This window comes from Lissotriton vulgaris, chromosome 2_2, assembly GCF_964263255.1.
Source record: "Lissotriton vulgaris chromosome 2_2, aLisVul1.2, whole genome shotgun sequence".
NCBI lineage: Eukaryota > Metazoa > Chordata > Amphibia > Caudata > Salamandridae > Lissotriton > Lissotriton vulgaris.
The window spans coordinates 122962793-122982577 of NC_141688.1; the positions used below are offsets into that span (position 1 = coordinate 122962793).

General features: G+C 49.8%; 1 protein-coding gene across 2 annotated transcripts in view; it reads right to left on the reverse strand.

Annotated features, from left to right (window-relative positions):
• SCAPER (S-phase cyclin A associated protein in the ER) overlaps positions 1–19785 on the reverse strand; it is a 3157511-nt gene that overhangs the window by 1998653 nt on the left and 1139073 nt on the right. For both annotated transcript variants that reach the window (XM_086959426.1, XM_086959427.1), the window contains exon 17: positions 13659–13801. In XM_086959426.1, the coding sequence (XP_086815552.1) occupies positions 13659–13801 (143 nt within the window). The remainder of the gene's footprint in view (positions 1–13658; positions 13802–19785) is intronic.

Sequence of the window (19785 nt, forward strand, 5' to 3'; positions counted from 1 at the left end):
TGCAGAGTGTGAGTGCAGAGTGTGAGTGCAGAGTGTGAGTGCAGAGTGTGAGTGCAGAGTGTGAGTGCAGAGTGTGAGTGCAGAGTGAGAGTGCAGAGTGAGAGTGCAGAGTGAGAGTGCAGAGTGAGAGTGCAGAGTGAGTGTGAGTGCAGAGTGAGTGTGAGTGCAGAGTGAGTGTGAGTGCAGAGTGAGTGTGAGTGCAGAGTGAGCGTGAGTGCAGAGTGAGCGTGAGTGCAGAGTGAGTGTGAGTGCAGAGTGAGTGTGAGTGCAGAGTGAGTGTGAGTGCAGAGTGAGTGTGAGTGCAGAGTGAGTGTGAGTGCAGAGTGAGTGTGAGTGCAGTGTGAGTGCAAGTGTGAGTGTGAGTGCAGAGTGAGTGTGAGTGCCGAGTGAGTCCAGAGTGTGAGTGCAGAGTGTGTGTGTGTGTGTGTAGAGTGCGAGTGCAGAGTGAGAATGTAGAGTGAGAGTTCAGAGTGAGAGTGTGAGTGCAGAGTGAGTGTGAGTGCAGTGTGAGTGAGAGTGCAGTGTGAGTGAGAGTGCAGAGTGAGTGAGAGTGCAGAGTGAGTGAGAGTGCAGAGTGAGTGCGAGTGCAGAGTCTGAGAGGGAGTGTGAGTGCAAAGTGAGTGTGAGTGCGAGTGCAGATTGAGTGCGAGTGCAGATTGAGTGCAAGTGCAGAGTGAGTGCGAATGCAGAGTGAGTGTGAGTGCAGAGTGAGTGCATAGTGTGAGTGTGAGTGAGAGTGCAGAGTGAGTGCGAGTGCAGAGTCTGAGAGGGAGTGTGAGTGCAGTGAGTGCGAGTGCAGAGTGAGTGCGAGTGCAGAGTGTTAGTAGAGTGCGAGTGCAGAGTTAGTGAGAGTGTAGAGTGCGAATGCAGAGTCTGAGAGTGAGTGTGAGTGCAGAGTGAGTGTGAGTGATTGTGAGTGCAGAGTCTGAGAGTGAGTGTGAGTGCAGAGTCTGAGAGTGAGTGTGAGTGCAGAGTGAGTGCAGAGAGTGTGAGTTCACAGTGAGTGTGAGTGCAGAGTGAGTGAGAGTGCAGAGTGAGTGAGTTCACAGTGAGTGCAGAGTGAGTGTGAGTGCAGAGTGAGTGTTAGTGCAGAGTGAGTGTGAGTGCAGAGTGTGTGCAGAGTGTGTGTGAGTGCAGTGTGTGTGAGTGCAGAGTGTGTGTGAGTGCAGATTGTGTGTGAGTGAAGAGTGTGTGTGAGTGAAGAGTGTGTGTGAGTGAAGAGTGTGTGTGAGTGCAGAGGCACTTTGTCAGCATGGTAAGGCGATATCCTCAAGGGAAATCACCTAATATGGTTGTTCATTTATTGAATGTTGGCGCACATATTCGTGAGAATATAGCGCACTACAGGTGATGGAATGATACAAATTAAATACTGCGCCAAATTGACATCGTGTGAGAATCTATATAGGAAGAGCATATTAAAAGTCATGACTGTCAGTAGAAGTGAAGAGAAAATAATTTTTGCTGTTCATAATAATGGAGATCGTAGCTGCTTAGTGAGTTAAGAGCCCTTATTCATGGAGTAAACATTCTTTCATTCCTCTTTTAAAGTCGAGGTTTGACAGGGTTTTTGGTTCTTTCTAAGGTTATGTAACCTGTTGTGACTATCCCTCTCTTCTCTACACGGAAGCACTACAGGGAGTGTGAGATTATAAATTCAGTAGTGGAATTTGTACTTCACCCATAGATTCCAAATAATTGTTCTCCACTGGAACATCTCTGAGCCTGCTTGCATCACTGCCCTCCCCCAGTACGAGACAATACAACGTATTTCATTGGCAACTTTTTAGGTTTGCAAGGGATTCTGGGTAACAGAACCTAGTGAGAGGCAGTCAGGTCAACCTATCCTGGATTCCCCGGGTGTCTAGTTTTAAAAAATGTATAGGTTTGCTAGGTTTCCCTAGGTGCCGGCAGAGCTATGGTTAAAAAACTACAGCAAGGCACTTTGCCAAACAAGCATTTGCAATGCAATAGGTCTCGCATTAGGAAAGTTCGAGCTATTGGTCTTGTAAATGACAATTTTTTTTATTTATGTGTTGGTTTTGAAAATAGCTAAATTAATAGCTTTGTAATTTACAATGCCAATAGTTATAACTTTCGCAAATGTGACACCTATAGAATTTGTAATGCAACATGTTTTGTATTTACGTGACTTAGCTGTATTGATATTACAAATTACAATGGCTTTTAATTTTTTAAAATAATTAATACTTTAATAAAAGGGATTTTAATTTATAATGGCAATAGCTTAAACTTTTGTAAATAACTTTTGTGAAGATTATGTTCAGTGTATTTTATTGTGACGAAAATCCAAGAACAGAAGTGAAATATTAAAATCTTTTTGTGACATTTGTAATAAAGTTTGAAACATTGAGAGAACATATTTGAACCAGTTGTTGTTGAATGGTTGCGCAGATTGATGCTGGGGTGGAAATGTACTGTAAAAACACGCTCAGAGCATGCCATAATATAACACACTTTGTGATGTGCTGTAGTGTAGGTGTGCTGCGTGTCTGCTTGCAGTTGCATTTGTGTGTTGCAGCATAGATAAACCGCAACCGTTGCGGTTTATCTATGGAATCATATGTCTGTATTTTGTGTTTTCTGTTTGTGTCTCCGTTTGTTGTCTGTGCGTGAGTGCGTTTGTGCTTGTGTGCACGTTATGTCAATTGTTACATGTATCTGTCTGTCTTTGCTTTATTTTTTTTATATCTGTACATGTCTGAATTAGCTGATATGTGCGTGAGTGCTTGTGCGGTCATATATAGTTCAAGTTCAAGTTCAGGCATTTGTATAGCGCACTACTCACCCAGAGGGTCTCAAGGCGCTTGAGGGAGGAGGGTGCATTACTTATCGAATAGCCAAGTTTTCAGTTGCTTCCTGAAGGAGAGGTGGTTCTGTGTAAGACGGAGGTGAGTGGGGAGAGAGTTCCAGGTTTTGGCCGCTAAGTAGGAGAAGGATCTTCCTCCCATGGTGGATCTGTTGATGCGCCGAATTGCGGCGAGGGCTTGAGTGGATGATCGTAGTTGGCGGGTGGGTGTGTAGAAGGATAATCGTGTGTTGAGGCATTCGGGTCCTAGGTTGTAGAGGGCCTTGTGTGCGTGGGAAAGGAGACGGAACATTATTCTCTTGTTGACGGGGAGCCAGTGGAGTTCCTTCAGGTGACCGGAAATGTTAGCTTGACGGGGAATGTCCAGTATGAGTCTGGCTGAGGCGTTTTGGATTCGTTGGAGTTTTTTCTGTAGTTTGGCTGTGGTCCCGGCGTAAAGGGTGTTTCCATAATCCAGACGGCTAGTGACCAGTGCGTGGGTGACTGTCTTTCTTGTTTCGGTGGGGATGCAGCGGAAGATTTTTTTGAGCATGCGTAGGATGTTGAAGCAAGAAGATGAGACGGCGTTGGCTTGTTTGGACATCGAGAGGGATGAGTCTAGGATGAATCCCAGGTTACGTGCGTGATCTGTCGGTATGGGTGCTGTACCCAGGGCTGGTGGCCACCATGAGTCGTCCCAGGATGAGGGGGATGATCCTAAGATGAGGACTTCCGTTTTGTCTGAGTTTAGTTTTAAACGGCTGTTCTTCATCCATCCGGCTACTTCTTTCATTCCTTCGTGTACATTGGTTTTGGCGGTGTTTGGGTATTTGGTAAGGGAGAGGATCAGCTGGGTGTCGTCTGCGTAGGAGATGATGTTGAGGTTGTGTTGTCGTGCGATGGAAGCGAGGGGACTCATGTAAACATTGAAGAGGGTGGGACTGAGTGATGATCCTTGTGGTACGCCGCAGATGACTTCGGTGGCCTCTGGGGGGAGGCGGACTCTCTGGGTTCTCCCGGCGAGGAACGAGATGATCCAGTCCAAAGCTTTTCCTTGTATTCAGACGTTGTTGAGGCGTTGTATGAGGGTGCTATGACAGACTGTGTCGAAGGCGGCGGAGAGGTCTAGTAGGATGAGGGCGACTGTTTCTCCGTTGTCCAGTAGCGTTCGGATATCGTCTGTAGCTGCGATGAGGGCGGTTTCGGTGCTGTGTTTGGCTCGGAAGCCGGACTGTGAGGGGTCGAGGGAATTGTTGGATTCAAGGAAGGCGGCGAGCTGACTATTGACGGCTTTCTCAATGACTTTGGCAGGGAATGGGAGGAGTGAGATGGGGAGGTAGTTCTTAAGTTCTGAGGGGTCTGCTGTGGGTTTCTTCAGAAGTGCGCTGAGTTCGGTATGTTTCCAGCTTTCCGGGAAGGTAGCGGAGTTGAAGGAACAGTTGATGACATCGCGGAGATAGGGTGCGATGATTGAGTCTGCTTTGTTGAAAATATGGTGGGGACATGGGTCGGTTGGTGATCCTGAGTGGATGGAGTTCATCAGGCGGATGGTGTCTTCAGTAGTGATTGGGTTCCAGGCGCAAAGGTCGTGAGAGTGCTGTTTTGGTTCAGAGGTGGGTGGGGTGGACTGTTCTTCGGATTGATAAAGCTGTTATGTATGTCGACGACTTTGTTGTGGAAGAAAGAGGATAAAGAGTCGCAGAGGTCTTGAGAGGGAGTGATGTCGTTGGTGCCGGCGGTGGGGTTGGTAAATTCTTTGACGATGTTGAATAGTTCCTTGCTGTTGTGGGCGTTGTTGTCGAGACGATCCTTGAATGCTGATTTCTTGGTGGATCGGATCAATTGCTGGTGTTTGCGGGTGGCGTCTTTGAAGGTAGTCAGGTTGTCAATGGTTGGGTTTTTTCTCCAGGTTTTCTCGAAAGTGCGACATAACTTCTTGGATTTCTTAAGGTCATCGTTGAACCAGGGGGCCTTTTTGTTACCTTATTTGGCATGGTGGTTTTTCAAGGGTGCTAATTTGTCAGCGCTGTGGGTGATCCATTGTGTGAGTTTGGTGGCAGCCTGGTTTGGGTCCGATGATATGGCAGGAGGGTTTTGGTTAAGCGATGTGAAGAGTTGGTCGGTGGTGATTTTGTTCCAGTTTCTTCGAGGAATAGGTTGTGGGGGGTTGTGGGTCGTGGTCTTTTTGTAGCTGAAGTGAACGCAGCTGTGGTCCGTCCAATGGAGAGCTGTGGTGTGATCGAAGGAGATGTGTTTGCTGGAGGTGAAGATAGGGTCGAGAATGTGTCCGGCAAGTTGGGTGGGGGTGTCAACAAGATGTTTGAGTCCGAGATTGGCCAGGTTGTCCAGAAGGGTGGAGGTGTTGCTGTCGTTTTTATTTTCCAGGTGGAAGTTGAGGTCTCCCAGTAGAATGTAGTTCTCGGAGGTGAGGGCATGTGGGCTGATGAAGTCAGTGATGTCTTCGTTGAATTGCGGGATCCGGGTGGTCTGTAGATGAGGGTGTCTCTAAGTGTGGTCCTGGGGTCGGTGTGGATTTGGAAGTGAAGGTGTTCGGCAGTCGCGAGGTTATGGTCGGAGCGGGTCGTGATTCGGATGGTGTTCTTATGGACTATGGATATGCCTCCTCCTGTTTGGTTGGTGCGGTCCTTTCGAATGATCTTGTAAGCGTCTGGGATGGCTATGGCGATGTCGGGGGCTGATGATGCGTTCATCCAGGTTTCTGTAAGGAAGGCGACGTCCGGCGATGCAGTGTCGAGTAGGTCCCAGAGTTCAGTGGCGTGTCTGTGGACCGAGCTGGTGTTCAGCAGGATGCACTTTAGGTGGTTAGAGTGGGAGCTTTGTTTGGAGTTCGTGGATTTGGTGTGGGTCCTGGCGCAGGCGAATTTGCAGGAGTGGCTGGCGAAGGGTCCATGGGTGTGTCCTGGGGCAGCTTCGCAGCATTGTGGTTTGCGGCCGGGGTTAAGGGCAAAGAGGGTAGCGGCATCATACGTAATGCGGGAGGAGTGGGTTTTGCGAGGACCAGGGGGTCTGGCGCTGGGACCGGTCCAGGTGCGGACGGGCATAGACGGGCTTACCTTTGGCGCACCTTCGGAGCGCATGTGGCGCGACCGCTGCGCGTGACCGCTGCACGCGACCGCTGCACGCGAAGGCCTCAGTCATATGTGGATAGTGGGGGGGGAGGGGCGAGGGAGCAGCAGCTGGGAGGCGGGATCGTGGTGGAGGGGACGGGCCCGATGCACAACAACAACAAAATATATATAACTAATATATATATATAAATATAACAATATTAAATATATATAAATATAACAATATATGTAACAGTAATGAATGTAACTGCATGAACGTGTGGGTTTGTGCTTGTGTGTGCATATTGGGGTAACTGTGCATGGTGTGGGTTGCATGTTAGCATCTGTATAACTGTATGTATTTATAATTGCCTGTGTGTGAAAAGTCGTTGTGTGTGCATGCATTTTACTTGTCTGTGTGTGTCGGTGAATTTGTGTTTAAAGATTTGTGGCTTTGAGTTCCTGCCATGTTTAGAGCAAACCGCAATGATAGAGAAAGAGCGGGAGAGGGGGCTGGAGGAGGTGGACAGGTTGGGGGCAGAGAGGCGGTGAGCGCGTGTGGGCGGTGGAATGAGCAAGAGAGAGAGTCAGGAAGGGAGAGGAGAGGGTGAGTGGGAGTCAGAGAGAGCTGGGGGAGACAGGGGTGCGTGGGAGAGACGGAGAGCTAGAGAGAGCGAGGGGGAAATACATAATTTAGCTGCATTCATAAAACCCTACGCGGCTTGTAGCAGCGCAGCGCTATGAAAGTAACGGAATGATTGCAATTCTATGGTTCCTGAAAATAAGGAGGGAAATAATTGCCTGCGACGAAGGAAGCAGCGGTCTTTTCACTGAACGCGGTGAATAGGTGTCAGGGGTACGTCAGGCGCGACCCTGGGCAGCAGCACCTGGCGCAGGGGGCCGGGGGTGCGCATGAGTGGAGCACCTTCAAGGCTGCACTTAAAGCGCGGCTTGGTGCTGGCTATATTGAGAGGCGCCATTCCGGAAGCTTCCAGGGCCCGCAGTGGTGGCGTTTCTTGCTAATGCTGCGCTGATTTAAAGCCTCGAGCACACAATTCACTGCTCACCTGTTCCCCAGCAGCCTGACCTGCACGAGCTCAGGACACATCCTAAAACACCCACCTGTTTACTCCGAACCACAGCGCAAGGCATCCCTGTAACCCAATGTAGGAAGGTGGATATCTGACTATGGTTACCCCCAACTTTTTTGCCTGGTGTTTTGCTGGTTTTTCGACTTAGTTGCCCTGGGACCCTGCTATTCAGGACCCCAGGCCCACTGCTCTCTCTGTAAAATGGATTCCATGTACCTTAGGTACATATCTAATTGGATACTGAGTCACCTTATCAGCCCCTGTACAGCATACCTTAGGTATCCAGGGCATAGGTGTACACCCAGGGCCTACCAGGGGCTGCAGCATGTATTATGCCACCCCTGGCTGGCCATCCAAATCTGGCACAACTGGCTGCACGACAGCTGGGGCAAGGTGGTGTAAACACCCTTTGCTTTAGATATAGTATTCCTATATCTAACCCTAAAATGGACACATGTATTCCTATCAGTCACTCCTATGGCAGGCCTTAACAATCCTGAAGGCAGAGTGCTTGGAATTATGTGAGATGGTGCTCTGGCATGAGCTGAGCCCGTTTGCAGCTTGCGGAACCAAGTCCTACTAGCTGTTCCATGATAACGCGTACCATATACTCTTAAGTGCATTATAATCCTTGCAGTTATTTGCCAAATTTGGTATCGCTTTATCAAAACATGTCGAGTAAGGTGTCATACGACTTGGAATACTAACCCCTCGCCAATTCTGGCGACGGGGTTAGCATTCCACACTTCTAGAGGGACACAACATGTATGTAACTGTGAACTCCGGTTAAAGTTAACTCGAGCCTCAGCATCACAAAATGGATGCTGCCACCACTGACACAAGTCTGACCTCCTGCTGCTGGGAGTCCTTCCAGCGAGGAGAGCTGGGACAAAGGGTTTCCTGTCAGGGGCGGTGCTAGCACCATCCCAGACAGGGTTTTGTGTATCCCAGGTAGGCAGGGCTGAGAGGAAGGTGACTGCAAGTGGCACCTCGGTGCTCACTGTGCATATGCCGGCTCAAACCAGTTCCAGAGGCACCCCAGCCCCTGAGCTGGGGAAAGTCCGGACAGGGGAGAGGGGTGTAACCACCCCCCTCCTGGTCCCACCCATGGGCAGGACCTAGTCGCGTGCCAGCCCCTTTTCTTAGAATAAAGGTAGGAGCGGGCCCCCTTGCAAATTGGATAATTCTGAATCTTGAACTACTTTCCACGAAAGGAACTCTTGATACTTTCTGAAGACTCTCCCTTGTGGCTAAGGAGTAGCCACCCTGCACCAGCAGGCACCATCTAAGCATCGCGGTTTGCTGCACGTCCATCCTCCGGATCAAGACTGCCCAGCTCGACGAGACCCGGATTCCCTGGCATCTTTGACCTCTAACTGCATCATCAGCCCAGCTGAGATTCGTGGGTGTGACGAGACCTGAGGGACAGGCCATCTTCTGAAACTGCAAGACGCTTAACCAGCACGACCGCCGAGGGATCCTCGAGTGAGTGCTTTGGGGTTTGAGAAGCCCTAACCCTGAGCAGCTCCAGCACGAAGTCCAGCCCCCCAGCATCCACGAGATCTGCGTGGGGCCCTTCTGCTCTTTGCTGCTCACCGCGTTGTCCAGTCACTTGCTCGTTGGCTAGTGGCCTTCCTGACGACGTACCACGACGATTACACCGCTGGTCTGGTTGCTCCAGACTGGCCCTTGCTCCCTTCCAAAAGAGGAGCACCCGGACCCTCCTGGTCCACTCCAGACGCCATCTTGACTCCACCGCTTGGGCTTGCCTTTGCCAAGTTTGTTACCCCCATCTTGGGTCCAGTATCGCCGACAGCAGAGACCTGCGTGGGACAGCTCGCACCTCCAGCCTGGTCGCCGACAACGCCTCCTAGCCCGTGTGACTGCAGAGTCCAGCGTCGCCCATCCACCTGGTTGAGGTGACTTCATCCGGTGCCATCCTGGTGTCCATCTAATCACTGGCTAGTGATTAAGAACTGAGTCCCCTCTGCTTTCAGGTCGTCTCCATCACCGATCCAGGCTTGGATCACACCGAACTTCTTCACTGGTCGCCTGCCAGCAACAACTTCTTTCAGGCTCCATAGACTACAACGAGGATTCCCGACGTCTTTTGAACCCTATGCAGCCGCAGCCCCTGGGCTAGGTGACCCGAGCATTTTGGTGCTCCAACGTAGGTTCACTATCTAAGTGTCCAGATCCTTTTTCGTTTTAAGTCTATCTAGTCGGATTCGTCCGAAAACAGTGACTTTAGAAATACTAGCCTCCATAGACTTTGTCCCGCATCCCGCGTGAGTGCACACGCTGCACCCGACCTCCCTATGCCTCCTGCTCCTAACCTTAGGGTTCTGTAGTGTAGTCCTAGCGATCCTGAAGCCTCTGGATCTTGTTACTTACCTGCTAGTATTTCGCATTCCACTTTTAGTGTATATGGTTTTTCGTGCCCCTCGGGCATTTGTGTAAATTGTGCAACTTGAAGTATTTTCATAAGAGTTTTGTTGTGTGCTTAGCTCCCTGACTCATAAAGAGATCAGGGTAGTCTTGTTATAAATAAATATCCTTTATTTTTCATAACAACTTGTGTGGTGTCCTTTCACTTGGTGTTCAAGGGGTATATGTGATGGTAAAACAGCTGGCTTAACACGCCCTCAAGAGTTTAGCCTAAAGACTGCTTTTGTCCACGCTACTAGGATAGCTGGTCTATAAGGTTGACTTACAACCAATCATCAATAAGGGTCGTTTGGTATGATACACAGTGATCACTAGATTAGTGAGCACTATATATCAGGCCAACTTCTCACACCCAACATCAAATTACCAGGTTTCAGAAGGCAACCCAATATGCACGAACCCCAATGCATAGAACTTCTACAGTATAGGCAAACTGGAAGTTCGGCAGCGTGAAACCGGTCGTGGGGTGGGACTTCCGCCTTCTGCGTGAAGCCAGCATCCACGGAGTGCCAGAGAGCAGCATTGGTGACGCGGGGCTCCCATGCCTGAGGGAGAGCCCCGCAGTGGCTGCAGAAGTCAGGAGTGGCGGCGATGCGGTGAGTGGGGCTTAGTTGTAAGGGGGGGTGTGTGCAGGGGCGGTATGGGGCGGCGGCATGTGTATGTGTGCGTGTCTGTGTGTGTGTGCGTGTCTGTATGTGTATGTGTGTGTGTGTGTGTGTGTGTGTGTGTGTGCAGGGGGAGTGGGGTGGCGGCAGCGTGTGTATGTGTGCGCGCGCCTGTGTGTGTGTGCAGGGGGGTGGGGGCTGGCTGTGTGTGTGTGCGCCGTTAGTGCATGCGAGCCAAGCGAAAGCAGTGTGTGCATCTGCGCAAGCGCGTCTCAGAGGCGTGCTCCCTCAGTCAAAACTGAGAATGAAAAAGCGCACGTCTGACTCGTGTCTACATTCCCAGAAACGGGTGACAATAGTTGTCGAGCAGACAGCAATCAATGCTTTGCATTGATTGCGCGTCGAGCTCGACCTAAAAAGGGTCCTTTTTCAGTGCGAAATTGAGGTGTGTCCATGTTGCGTTTTGCGCAGTTTCCTGTCGCGGGCACTAGGCCGACCCACACAAGTGAGGTACTGTTAGACGGGGACCTGGAGGGTCGGCCGAGGACAAGAGGAGAGGTCTCCGGGGAGAGCCGTCTCCAGCGATCGTACAGACAAATAACTTCCCCCCCACAGATGGACACCACACAAGGATAAGATTTAACGTTCTTTATAAGCAATCTTGAGGTACGGTAGAATGGTACAAGGAGGTCTGGACTCAGGGGTCCCCTCGATTCTAGTCTCTTGGATGGGAAAGGGGGTAGCGGGACAGTCTTATTACCAATCTGGTAGTTGCGATGAGATGATGGGTAGCTCACAATCCTCGAGCTCGGCGTTCTTGAAGGACGGGCCGCGGCAGCGCCAGCAGGTCCCGGCGAAGGTGGTAGTTACAACGGGTCGGGGCAGCGCCAGCAGTTCCCAACGAAGATGGTAGTTACAACGGGTCGCGGCAGCGCCAGCAGGTCCCGACGAGGATGAAGGATGCAGAGGGCCGCGGCAGCGCCAGCGGCAGGACGACAGTTCACAAGGCAGGGCTGCGGCAGCGCCAGCAGTCCGTCAAGGATGAGTTCTTCTCGGTGTCTCTCGACTCCAGGATACAACTGCCTTCCTGCTCTGGAGCTGCCCCAGTTATAGGTCTGGCGACCTTTGATGTCCGGACCCTCGCACTTGGAGGTCGGGAGGTCCGGGATGAGGGAGTCCAGACACCCAGCAGGGGGGTGGAGCCAGCGCCCGGGGAGGCTGGGGGCGATCGGCACCTGGCGGGGGAGAGCCATCGACACTTCTTTCTCCCATTGACCTGCCAAGTGGTCCGTTCACCTCCTGGGTGGATGGTGGTGCCGGGATGTCGGGGCCTGGCCAGGCCCAGGGTTGGGGTCGAGCTGAGGCCATGCGGCCTCGTGGTGCAGTGTCCAAGATGGCGGCTGGGCCGGGCAATGGTGCTGACGGTGGCCTGGGCCCGTGATACAGAGATGTCCGGGGGTAGGAGTCCCGTAGGGGACGGAATGTGGGTTGCTTCTGTGGGTAGCACCTGGCGAGCTGGTGCCCGGGCTCTGTCATGCGGGGAGAGAGCGAGCCCTTCATGTGGCCTGTCGAACAGGTACCATTTTTCTCAGAAGACTTTGAGAAACGTGGGGTGGGAGGTAATTTGTGAATCCACGCAGATTCCAGAACTTTCCACCACAGAATTGTGGGGAAAATGTGGGTTTTTTGGACAATTTTTAGGTTTGCAAGTTATTCTGGGTAACAGAACCTGGTGGGAGGCAGTCAAGTCACCCCATCCTGGATTCCCTGGGTGTCTAGTTCTCAAAAATGTATAAGTTTGCTAGGTTTCCCTAGGTGCCGGCAAGCTATGGTTCAAAAACTAAGCTAGGCACTTTGCCAAAAAAGGGCCATTTTTCACTGTGAAATTGGGGTGTGTCCACGTGTTTTGCGCCGTTTCGTATCGCAGGCACTAGGCCTACCCACACAAGTGAGGTACCATTTTTCTCAGAACACTTTGGGAAACGCGGGGTAAGGGGAAATTTGTGGATCCATGCAGATTCCAGAACTTTCCACCACAGAAATGTGAGGACATTTTCTTTTTTGGTTTTTTTTTTACAAAATTTTAGGTTTGCTGGGATTCTGGATAACAGAACCTGGTGAGAGGCAGTCAAGTCACCCCATCCTCGAATCCCCTGGGTGTCTAGTTTTCAAAAATGTATAGGTTTGCTTGGTTTCCCCACGTGCCGGCAGAGCTAAGTTTCAAAAACTACAGCTAGGCACTTTGCAAAAAAAGGGTAATTTTTCATTGTGAAAATGTGGTGTGTTCACGTTGGGTTTTGAGCCATTTCCTGTTGTGGGCACTATGCCTACCCACACAAGTGAGGTACCATTTTTATAGAGAGACTTGGGGTAATTCAGATTTGTAAAGCAACTGTTATTACCTATTGACTTTCGATCCATTTCTGCCTTTGAAATGAAAGACATTGTGTAAGAAAGAAGTCATTTTAAAAAATGACTGATAATGTTCATGCTAGTATGAGTATTCACAATTTGTGAAATGTGCAAATATCTACTGTTTTTAAACTCTATATTTTGTTCCCATTTCAGAAATACATAGGTGTCTTTCATACCGATTTTTCCATGTATACATTTTCCCACAACAATTGTTAATTGCATAATAAAAAGCCATTGCAAATTGCTGCTCAGTTTTTGACTCTGGGTTCTTCAAGTTCTTGGTGAAACTACAAGTGTCCTATATATCCCCACAACCAGTAAGGTCCAGCGGATGTAACAGTATATTGCTTTAAAGAGCTGTCATAATTAGAATAAGTTACAGGTGAAAATGTTGACACAAAAGGCTGTTTTTTTCAACTAATTTTAAATGTTTCCTATATTTAACTGTTAGTTTCTATAAGGAAACCTTGATGGATCTACACGAATGACCCCTTGCTGAATTCAAAATGTTGTCTACTTTGCAAAAATGTATAGTTCTTCAGGTTCCACTATTGCTTTCATACCCATTTCTCCTATTAACTGGAAGGAGGTTGAAAGCACAAAACATAGTAAAAATAGGCTATTTCCCAGAAAAATGCCAAAACTGTGTAAAAAATGTTGGTTTTCTGACAAAAGTCTGTCATTCCCTAAAAGCTGGGAAAATGGTGATTTCAGTCCCACAAACCCTTTTTTGATACCATTTCCAGCCGAAAAACACGATTTCATTTGCAGCCATTTATTACCAAAAAATATATATTGCGCTGTATTTTGGCTAATTTCTGGGGACCCCTCCAGGGGAATACACAAACCCTGGGTACCTTTAGAATCCCCATGATGTTGGAAGAAAAGGACGCAAATTTGGGTGGATAACTTATGTGGTCTAAAAGTTACAGGGGCCTAAGCGCGCACTACCCCAAAAAGCCAAATAAAGGCTTAGCACGGAGGGAGGCCTAACAGCGAAGGGGTTACTAAACATAAGAAGAGTTGGGTTACATGGTGGCAACATGCTCAGTTTCCAATATTCCTTATGTTTTGCACACGTTAGATCCACACTTCCCAGATCACCATCTTCTGGAAGGAGAAGTCACTACAAGACTGCTTTCCTTAATGTCTATGGACATCATCATTCTATACATGCCAGTGCATATTAACTACCAATGAAATAAAAGTAAGAGGACCTTACCTGGCTCGTTCCCTTGCAGCATCTTCGCGTGCTTTCTCTTTCTCTAAGCGCTGCTGTTCTATTCGAGCTTCTTGTTCCTTTCTCTTAATCTGCAGCTCTTCTACACGGGCTTGACGCTCAGCCTCAAGAACTCTCTTACGCTCCTAATTGTAAAAGTAAGAAAAGAAGATAGAGAATGTTTGTATACACTGCAAAGTTTAAATAATACTTTAATGAACCATACAGACAGATGAGCGTGCAGCACAGTTACTAAACAATGAGTAACAATAGCTAACATCAGCATCTACAGTAAAACGAGCCTATAAAAAAGCAGAGACTACAATATAACACCGGGCATATGCTTGACTACAATTCCCAAATTAAGTCTAGAGATGCCACAGTCTACGATCTGAAAGAAATATATGAACCTACGAGTGCCAACAGTAATGGGCTTGTCGATGCTGAATTGAAATGACAAATTCAAAGTAATCAATCCAACTTCATGGCCTGAAACTATTATTGCAATGTAGAAGCCTGCAGGATTCAACCACCAAATAAATTTCACGACTGCAGCTTTAAGATTCTGCCAATTTTGATTTGGAATCCTTACGTCATCAAGGTAAAAATCAATCAGTCTGAAATTGAATGCAAGACTAGTCCAATAGAGAGTAGTAATAATGCATTAAAATAACAAAGCACTAAACAAAATTTAAATAAAGTTATACTGCAACTCCAGTTTCAATCCAATCACTAATGCAGCATTATTTTAATACAAAACATAAGGTTGAATTCTCTAAAGACAGTTTAAAACAAGGATTACAGCGTCAAACGATGTGCCAGTAAGTAAGTTGCTCTAATGCAGTCATCATTATACCTTCTGATTTGTTATTTTTCTCATGGAATTTGACATTCCTACCTTGCCCCCTTCTCTATTTATTTTTCTATTTTTTGAGGTGGACTCGGCTGAGTCAGAGTCCTAAAATGTCTGTGTTAGAAAGGCGATCCTAGGGGGAGGCAGAAGTTGTCTGGCCGACCACCCAGAGACCCACATTTCCTTCTGGAGTTGGCCGAGTGCCGTCGAGAGGCCTCCTGGCGAGGTTCCTCTCCTAGAATCGTACAGCCGAGCAATCACACCACTACAAATGGACACCACACAAGGATAGATTCTTAGAGTCTTTATCAGCAATCAAGGCAGGTTCTTTCAGCAATATGTACAATCGGATCGAGGGATCCTTAATGTCTCGGTAACTAGGGGAATAGGGTAGCGGGACAGTCTTAGTACCAGCCTGGCACAGGGATACCCTACCATCAGCTCGCGGTCCTCGAGCTGGGGGTTCCGCACGGTCGAGCCGCGACGTCGTCAGCAGGGCTCTGAGATGGTTCAGCGAGGTTGGGCCGCGGCAGCGCCAGCAGGGCTCCGAAGATGAAGATGGTTTCAGCGAGGTCGGGCCGCGGCGGAGCCAGCAGGGCTCCAAAGATGGTTTCAGCGAGGTTGGGCCGCGGCAGCGCCAGCAGGGCTCCAAAGATGGTTTCAGCGAGGTCTGGCCGCGCCAGCGCCAGCAGGGCTCCAAAGACGGTTTCAGGGTTCAAAGTAGCGAGTTCTTCTCAGGGTCTCTCGACTCCAGGATACAACTACCCACCTGTAGGAAGGTGGATACCTGACTATGGTTGCCCCCAACTTTTTGCCTGGTGTTTTGCTGGTTTTCCGACTTAGTTGGCCTGGGACCCTGCCAATCAGGACCCCAGGCCTACTGCTCTCTCTGTAAAATGGATTCCATGTACCTTAGGTACATATCCAATTGGTACTGGGCCACCTTATCAGACCCTGTAACTCAGGGCATAGGTGTACCCAGGGCCTACCAGGGGCTGCAGCATGTATTATGCCACCCCTGGCTGGCCATCTAAATCTGACAACTGGCTGCACGACAGCTGGGGCAAGGTGGTGTAATCACCCCTTGCTTTAGATATAGTATACCTATATCTAACCCTAAAAATGGACACACAGATTCCTATCAGTCACTCCTATGGCAGGCCTTGACAATCCTGAAGGCAGAGTGCTTGGAATCGTGTGAGATGGTGCTCCGGCATGAGCTGAGCCCGTTTGCAGCTTGCGGAACCAAGTCCTAATAGCTGTTCCATGATAACGCATACCATATACTCTTAAGTGCATTATAATCCTCGCGGTTATATGCTATCTCTGGTATCGCTTTATCAAAACATGTCGAGTAAGGTGTCATACGAATTGGAATACTAACCCCTCGCCAATTCTGGCGACGGGGTTAGCATTTCACCCTTCTAGAGGGACACGACATGTATGTAACTGTGAACCCCGGTTAAAGTTAACTCGAGCCTCAGCATCACAAAATGGATGCTGCCACCACAGACACAAGTCTGACCCCCTGCAGCTGGGAGTCCTTCCAGCGAGGGGAGCTTGGACAAAGGGTTTCCTGTCAGGGGCGGTGCTAGCACCATCCCAGACAGGGTTTTGTGTATCCTGGGTAGGCAGGGCTTTAGAGGAAGGTGACTGCAAGTGGCACCCCGGTGCTCACTATGCATCTGCCGGCTAGAACCAGTTCCTGGGGCACACCAGCCCCTGAGCTGGGGAAAGTCCGGCATGGGAGAGGGGTGTAACCACCCCCCTTCCTAGTCCCACCCATGGGCAGGACCTAGTCGCGTGCCAGCCCCTTCCCTTAGTATAAAGATAGGAGCGGGCCCCCTTCCAAATTAGATCATCTTTGAATCCTGAAACTACTTTCTACGAAAGGAACTCTCAACTTCTTCTCAAGATTTCTCCCTTGTGACTAAGGAGTAGTCACCCTGCACCCGCAGGCACCATCCAAGAACACTGCGGTTTGCTGCACCTCCTTCCTCCGGAATCCGACTGACCAGCACGACGAGACCCGGCTTCCCTGGCACCTCTGACCTCTACCCACATCGTCAGCTCAGCTGAGATCCGTGGGTGCGACGAGACCTCGAGGGACCGGCCATCTTCAAGACTGCACGACTCTTGCCCAGCACGACCGCCGAGGGATCCTCAAGTGGGTGCTTTGGGGTCCGAGAAGCCCCAACCCTGAGCAGCTCCAGCACCGAAGTTCAGCCCTCCAGCATCCACCAGATCTGCGTGGGACCCTTCTGCTTTTTGCTGCTCACCGCGTTGTCTGGCTACTAGCCCGCTGGCTTGTGGCCTTCCCAACGACGACCGACGACATCAACACTGCTAGTCTGGTTGCTCCAGACTGGCCCTTTCTCCCCTCCAAAAGAGGAGCACCCCGGACCCTCCTGGTCCACTCCAGACGCCATTTTAAGTCCACCGCGTGGGCTTGCATTTGCCAAGACTTGTTGCCCCAATCCTGGATCCAGTGACGTCGACAGCAGACATAATCGTGGGACAGCTCGCACCTCCATCCTGGTCGCCGACAACGCCTCCTGGTCCGTGAGACTGCAGAGCCCAGTCACCTGGTCGAGGTGACTCCATCCGGTGCCCATCTAATCCCTAACGTCGGAGTCGTTAAGACTTCGAAAAGGATCACCAAAAAGTTAGTCCAAAATTGACTGGGTTCCTGCGCTGTGTATTAGAATATGTGTGACAGTGCTGTGCCAGAGCACCATAAAAATCAGGGGTATCATAGTTGGGGCCATAAACGTTAACCACTATGAGATAATGTCCCCTCCCTACACATCTAGTGATCAGGAATCGGCCCTCTGAGTCTGCCCTCAGCAAAGTCAGCGTCAGTTTCGATCTTGGGTTAGCCCACGTCAGAACCCTTCTAGCGTGGGTTGTGAAACCTGCGGCGGTGCCGTGACCCACCAGACCCCTGCTATGATGCATTTTACTCGTGAGAGGGAGGTGAGTCTCCTGTATCAGAGCCAGGTCCACATTGTGTCGTTGTAAGTAATGCAGAACTTTCCTGAGCTTCCTGTGATCATTCAGACCCCGCACATTCCACGTCAATGCTCTAAGAGTCCCAGCCTCCCCATCCGCTGTTATCCTGTCCGAGTTAGCCATCACAGTGGTGGGGTAATGCAACAAAATATAGTAGCAATCTCAAAGACCCATTAAGACAGAGCAGTTAGGCAGAGCAAACCATAACATCCCAAAACATTTCCCCATATCTCCACCCCCCTCCAACAGCTGACCCCCCCCAACACGGACATGCAGATCCCTTACCCACCCTCGCCGCCCCCATGCTAACTCCCCCCAACTCAACAATCAGAACGACAGTAGCGCATTGCGCTCGGGGTCGAGATTGACCAACAGCTCGTTACTTCCAATGTCCTCCAGGCACTATTTTGCGCTGTCCCCCCTGCCCTCGCCCTGCCGTTTATGAATATAGATGATTCAAAAAAGGGGGTGGTGATGAACAGAGTGTCTGAATTAAGCAGACCACTCTTACCCAGTCAAGAGATCAGGGCTTGATCCATCACCGTTATTTAGCTCACTGCATCACCCCAGTTCAGAACCTGGCTATATGCAAATTAGTCTGACCCAGTGCCTCATGGGAACAGGGCAGACCAAACTACCAAGCCAATTCTTCACCGGAAAGGAGACAAGCTTCCGGGGACCGGTTTCTGGCATTTCAGCCGTCGTCGGCCCGGCTTGCTTGAATCCTGGTGGTGCAGTGAGCAAGGGACTCATGTCTGAGTATACCCTGCCACACTTGTGGTGGCCAAAAACGATTAAAAAAAAGGAGGTGGTGATGAACTGAGTGTCTGAATTAAGCAGACCACTCTTACCCAGTCAAGAGATCAGGGCTTGATCCATCACCGTTATTTAGCTCACTGCATCACCCCAGTTCAGAACCTGGCAATATGCAAATTAGTCTGACCCAGTGCCTCATGGGAACAGGGCAGACCAAACTACCAAGCCAATTCTTCACCGGAAAGGAGACAAGCTTCCGGGGACCGGTTTCTGGCATTTCAGCCGTCGTCGGCCCGGCTTGCTTGAATCCTGGTGGTGCAGTGAGCAAGGGACTCATGTCTGAGTATACCCTGCCACACTTGTGGTGGCCAAAAACGATTCAAAAATGGGGGTGGTGATGAACAGAGTGTCTGAATTAAGCAGACCGCTCTTACCCAGTCAAGAGATCAGGGGTTGGTCCATCACTGTTATTTAGCTCACTGCATCACCCCAGTTCAGAACCTGGCAATATGCAAATTAGTCTGACCCAGTGCCTCATGGGAACAGGGCAGACCAAACTACCAAGCCAATTCTTCACCGGAAAGGAGACAAGCTTCCGGGTACCGGTTTCTGGCATTTCAGCCGTCGTCGGCCCGGCTTGCTTGAATCCTGGTGGTGCAGTGAGCAAGGGACTCATGTCTGAGTATACCCTGCCACACTTGTGGTGGCCAAAAACGATTCAACGCTAAAAAACGGTGATGGATCAAGCCCTGATCTTTGGACTGGGTAGGAGTGTTCTGCTTAATTCAGATACTCTGTCCATCACCACCCCCTTTTCTGAATCGTTTTGTCCACCATAAGCGTGGAAGGGTATACTCAGATGTGAGTCCCTTGCTCACTGCACCATCAGGATTCAAGCAAGCCGGGCCGAAGACGGCTGAAATGCCAGAAACCGGTCCCCGGAAGCTTGTTTCCTTCCCAGTATAAGAATTGGCTTGGTAGTTTGGTCTGCCCTGTTCCCATGATGCACTGGGCCAGGGACAGACTAATTTGCATGTAGCCAGGTTCTGAGCTGGGATGGTGCAGTGAGCTAAAAAACGGTGATGGATCAAGCCCTGATCTTTGGACTGGGTAGGAGTGTTCTGCTTAATTCAGATACTCTGTCCATCACCACCCCCTTTTCTGAATCGTTTTGTCCACCATAAGCGTGGAAGGGTACACTCAGATGTGAGTCCCTTGCTCATTGCACCATCAGGATTCAAGCAAGCCGGGCCGAAGGTGGCTGAAATGCCAGAAACTGGTCCCCGGAAGCTTGTTTCCTTCCCAGTATAAGAATTGGCTTGGTAGTTTGGTCTGCCCTGTTCCCATGATGCACTGGGCAAGGGACAGACTAATTTGCATGTAGCCAGGTTCGGAGCTGGGATGGTGCAGTGAGCTAAAAAACGGTGATGGATCAAGCCCTGATCTTTGGACTGGGTAGGAGTGTTCTGCTTAATTCAGATACTCTGTCCATCACCACCCCCTTTTCTG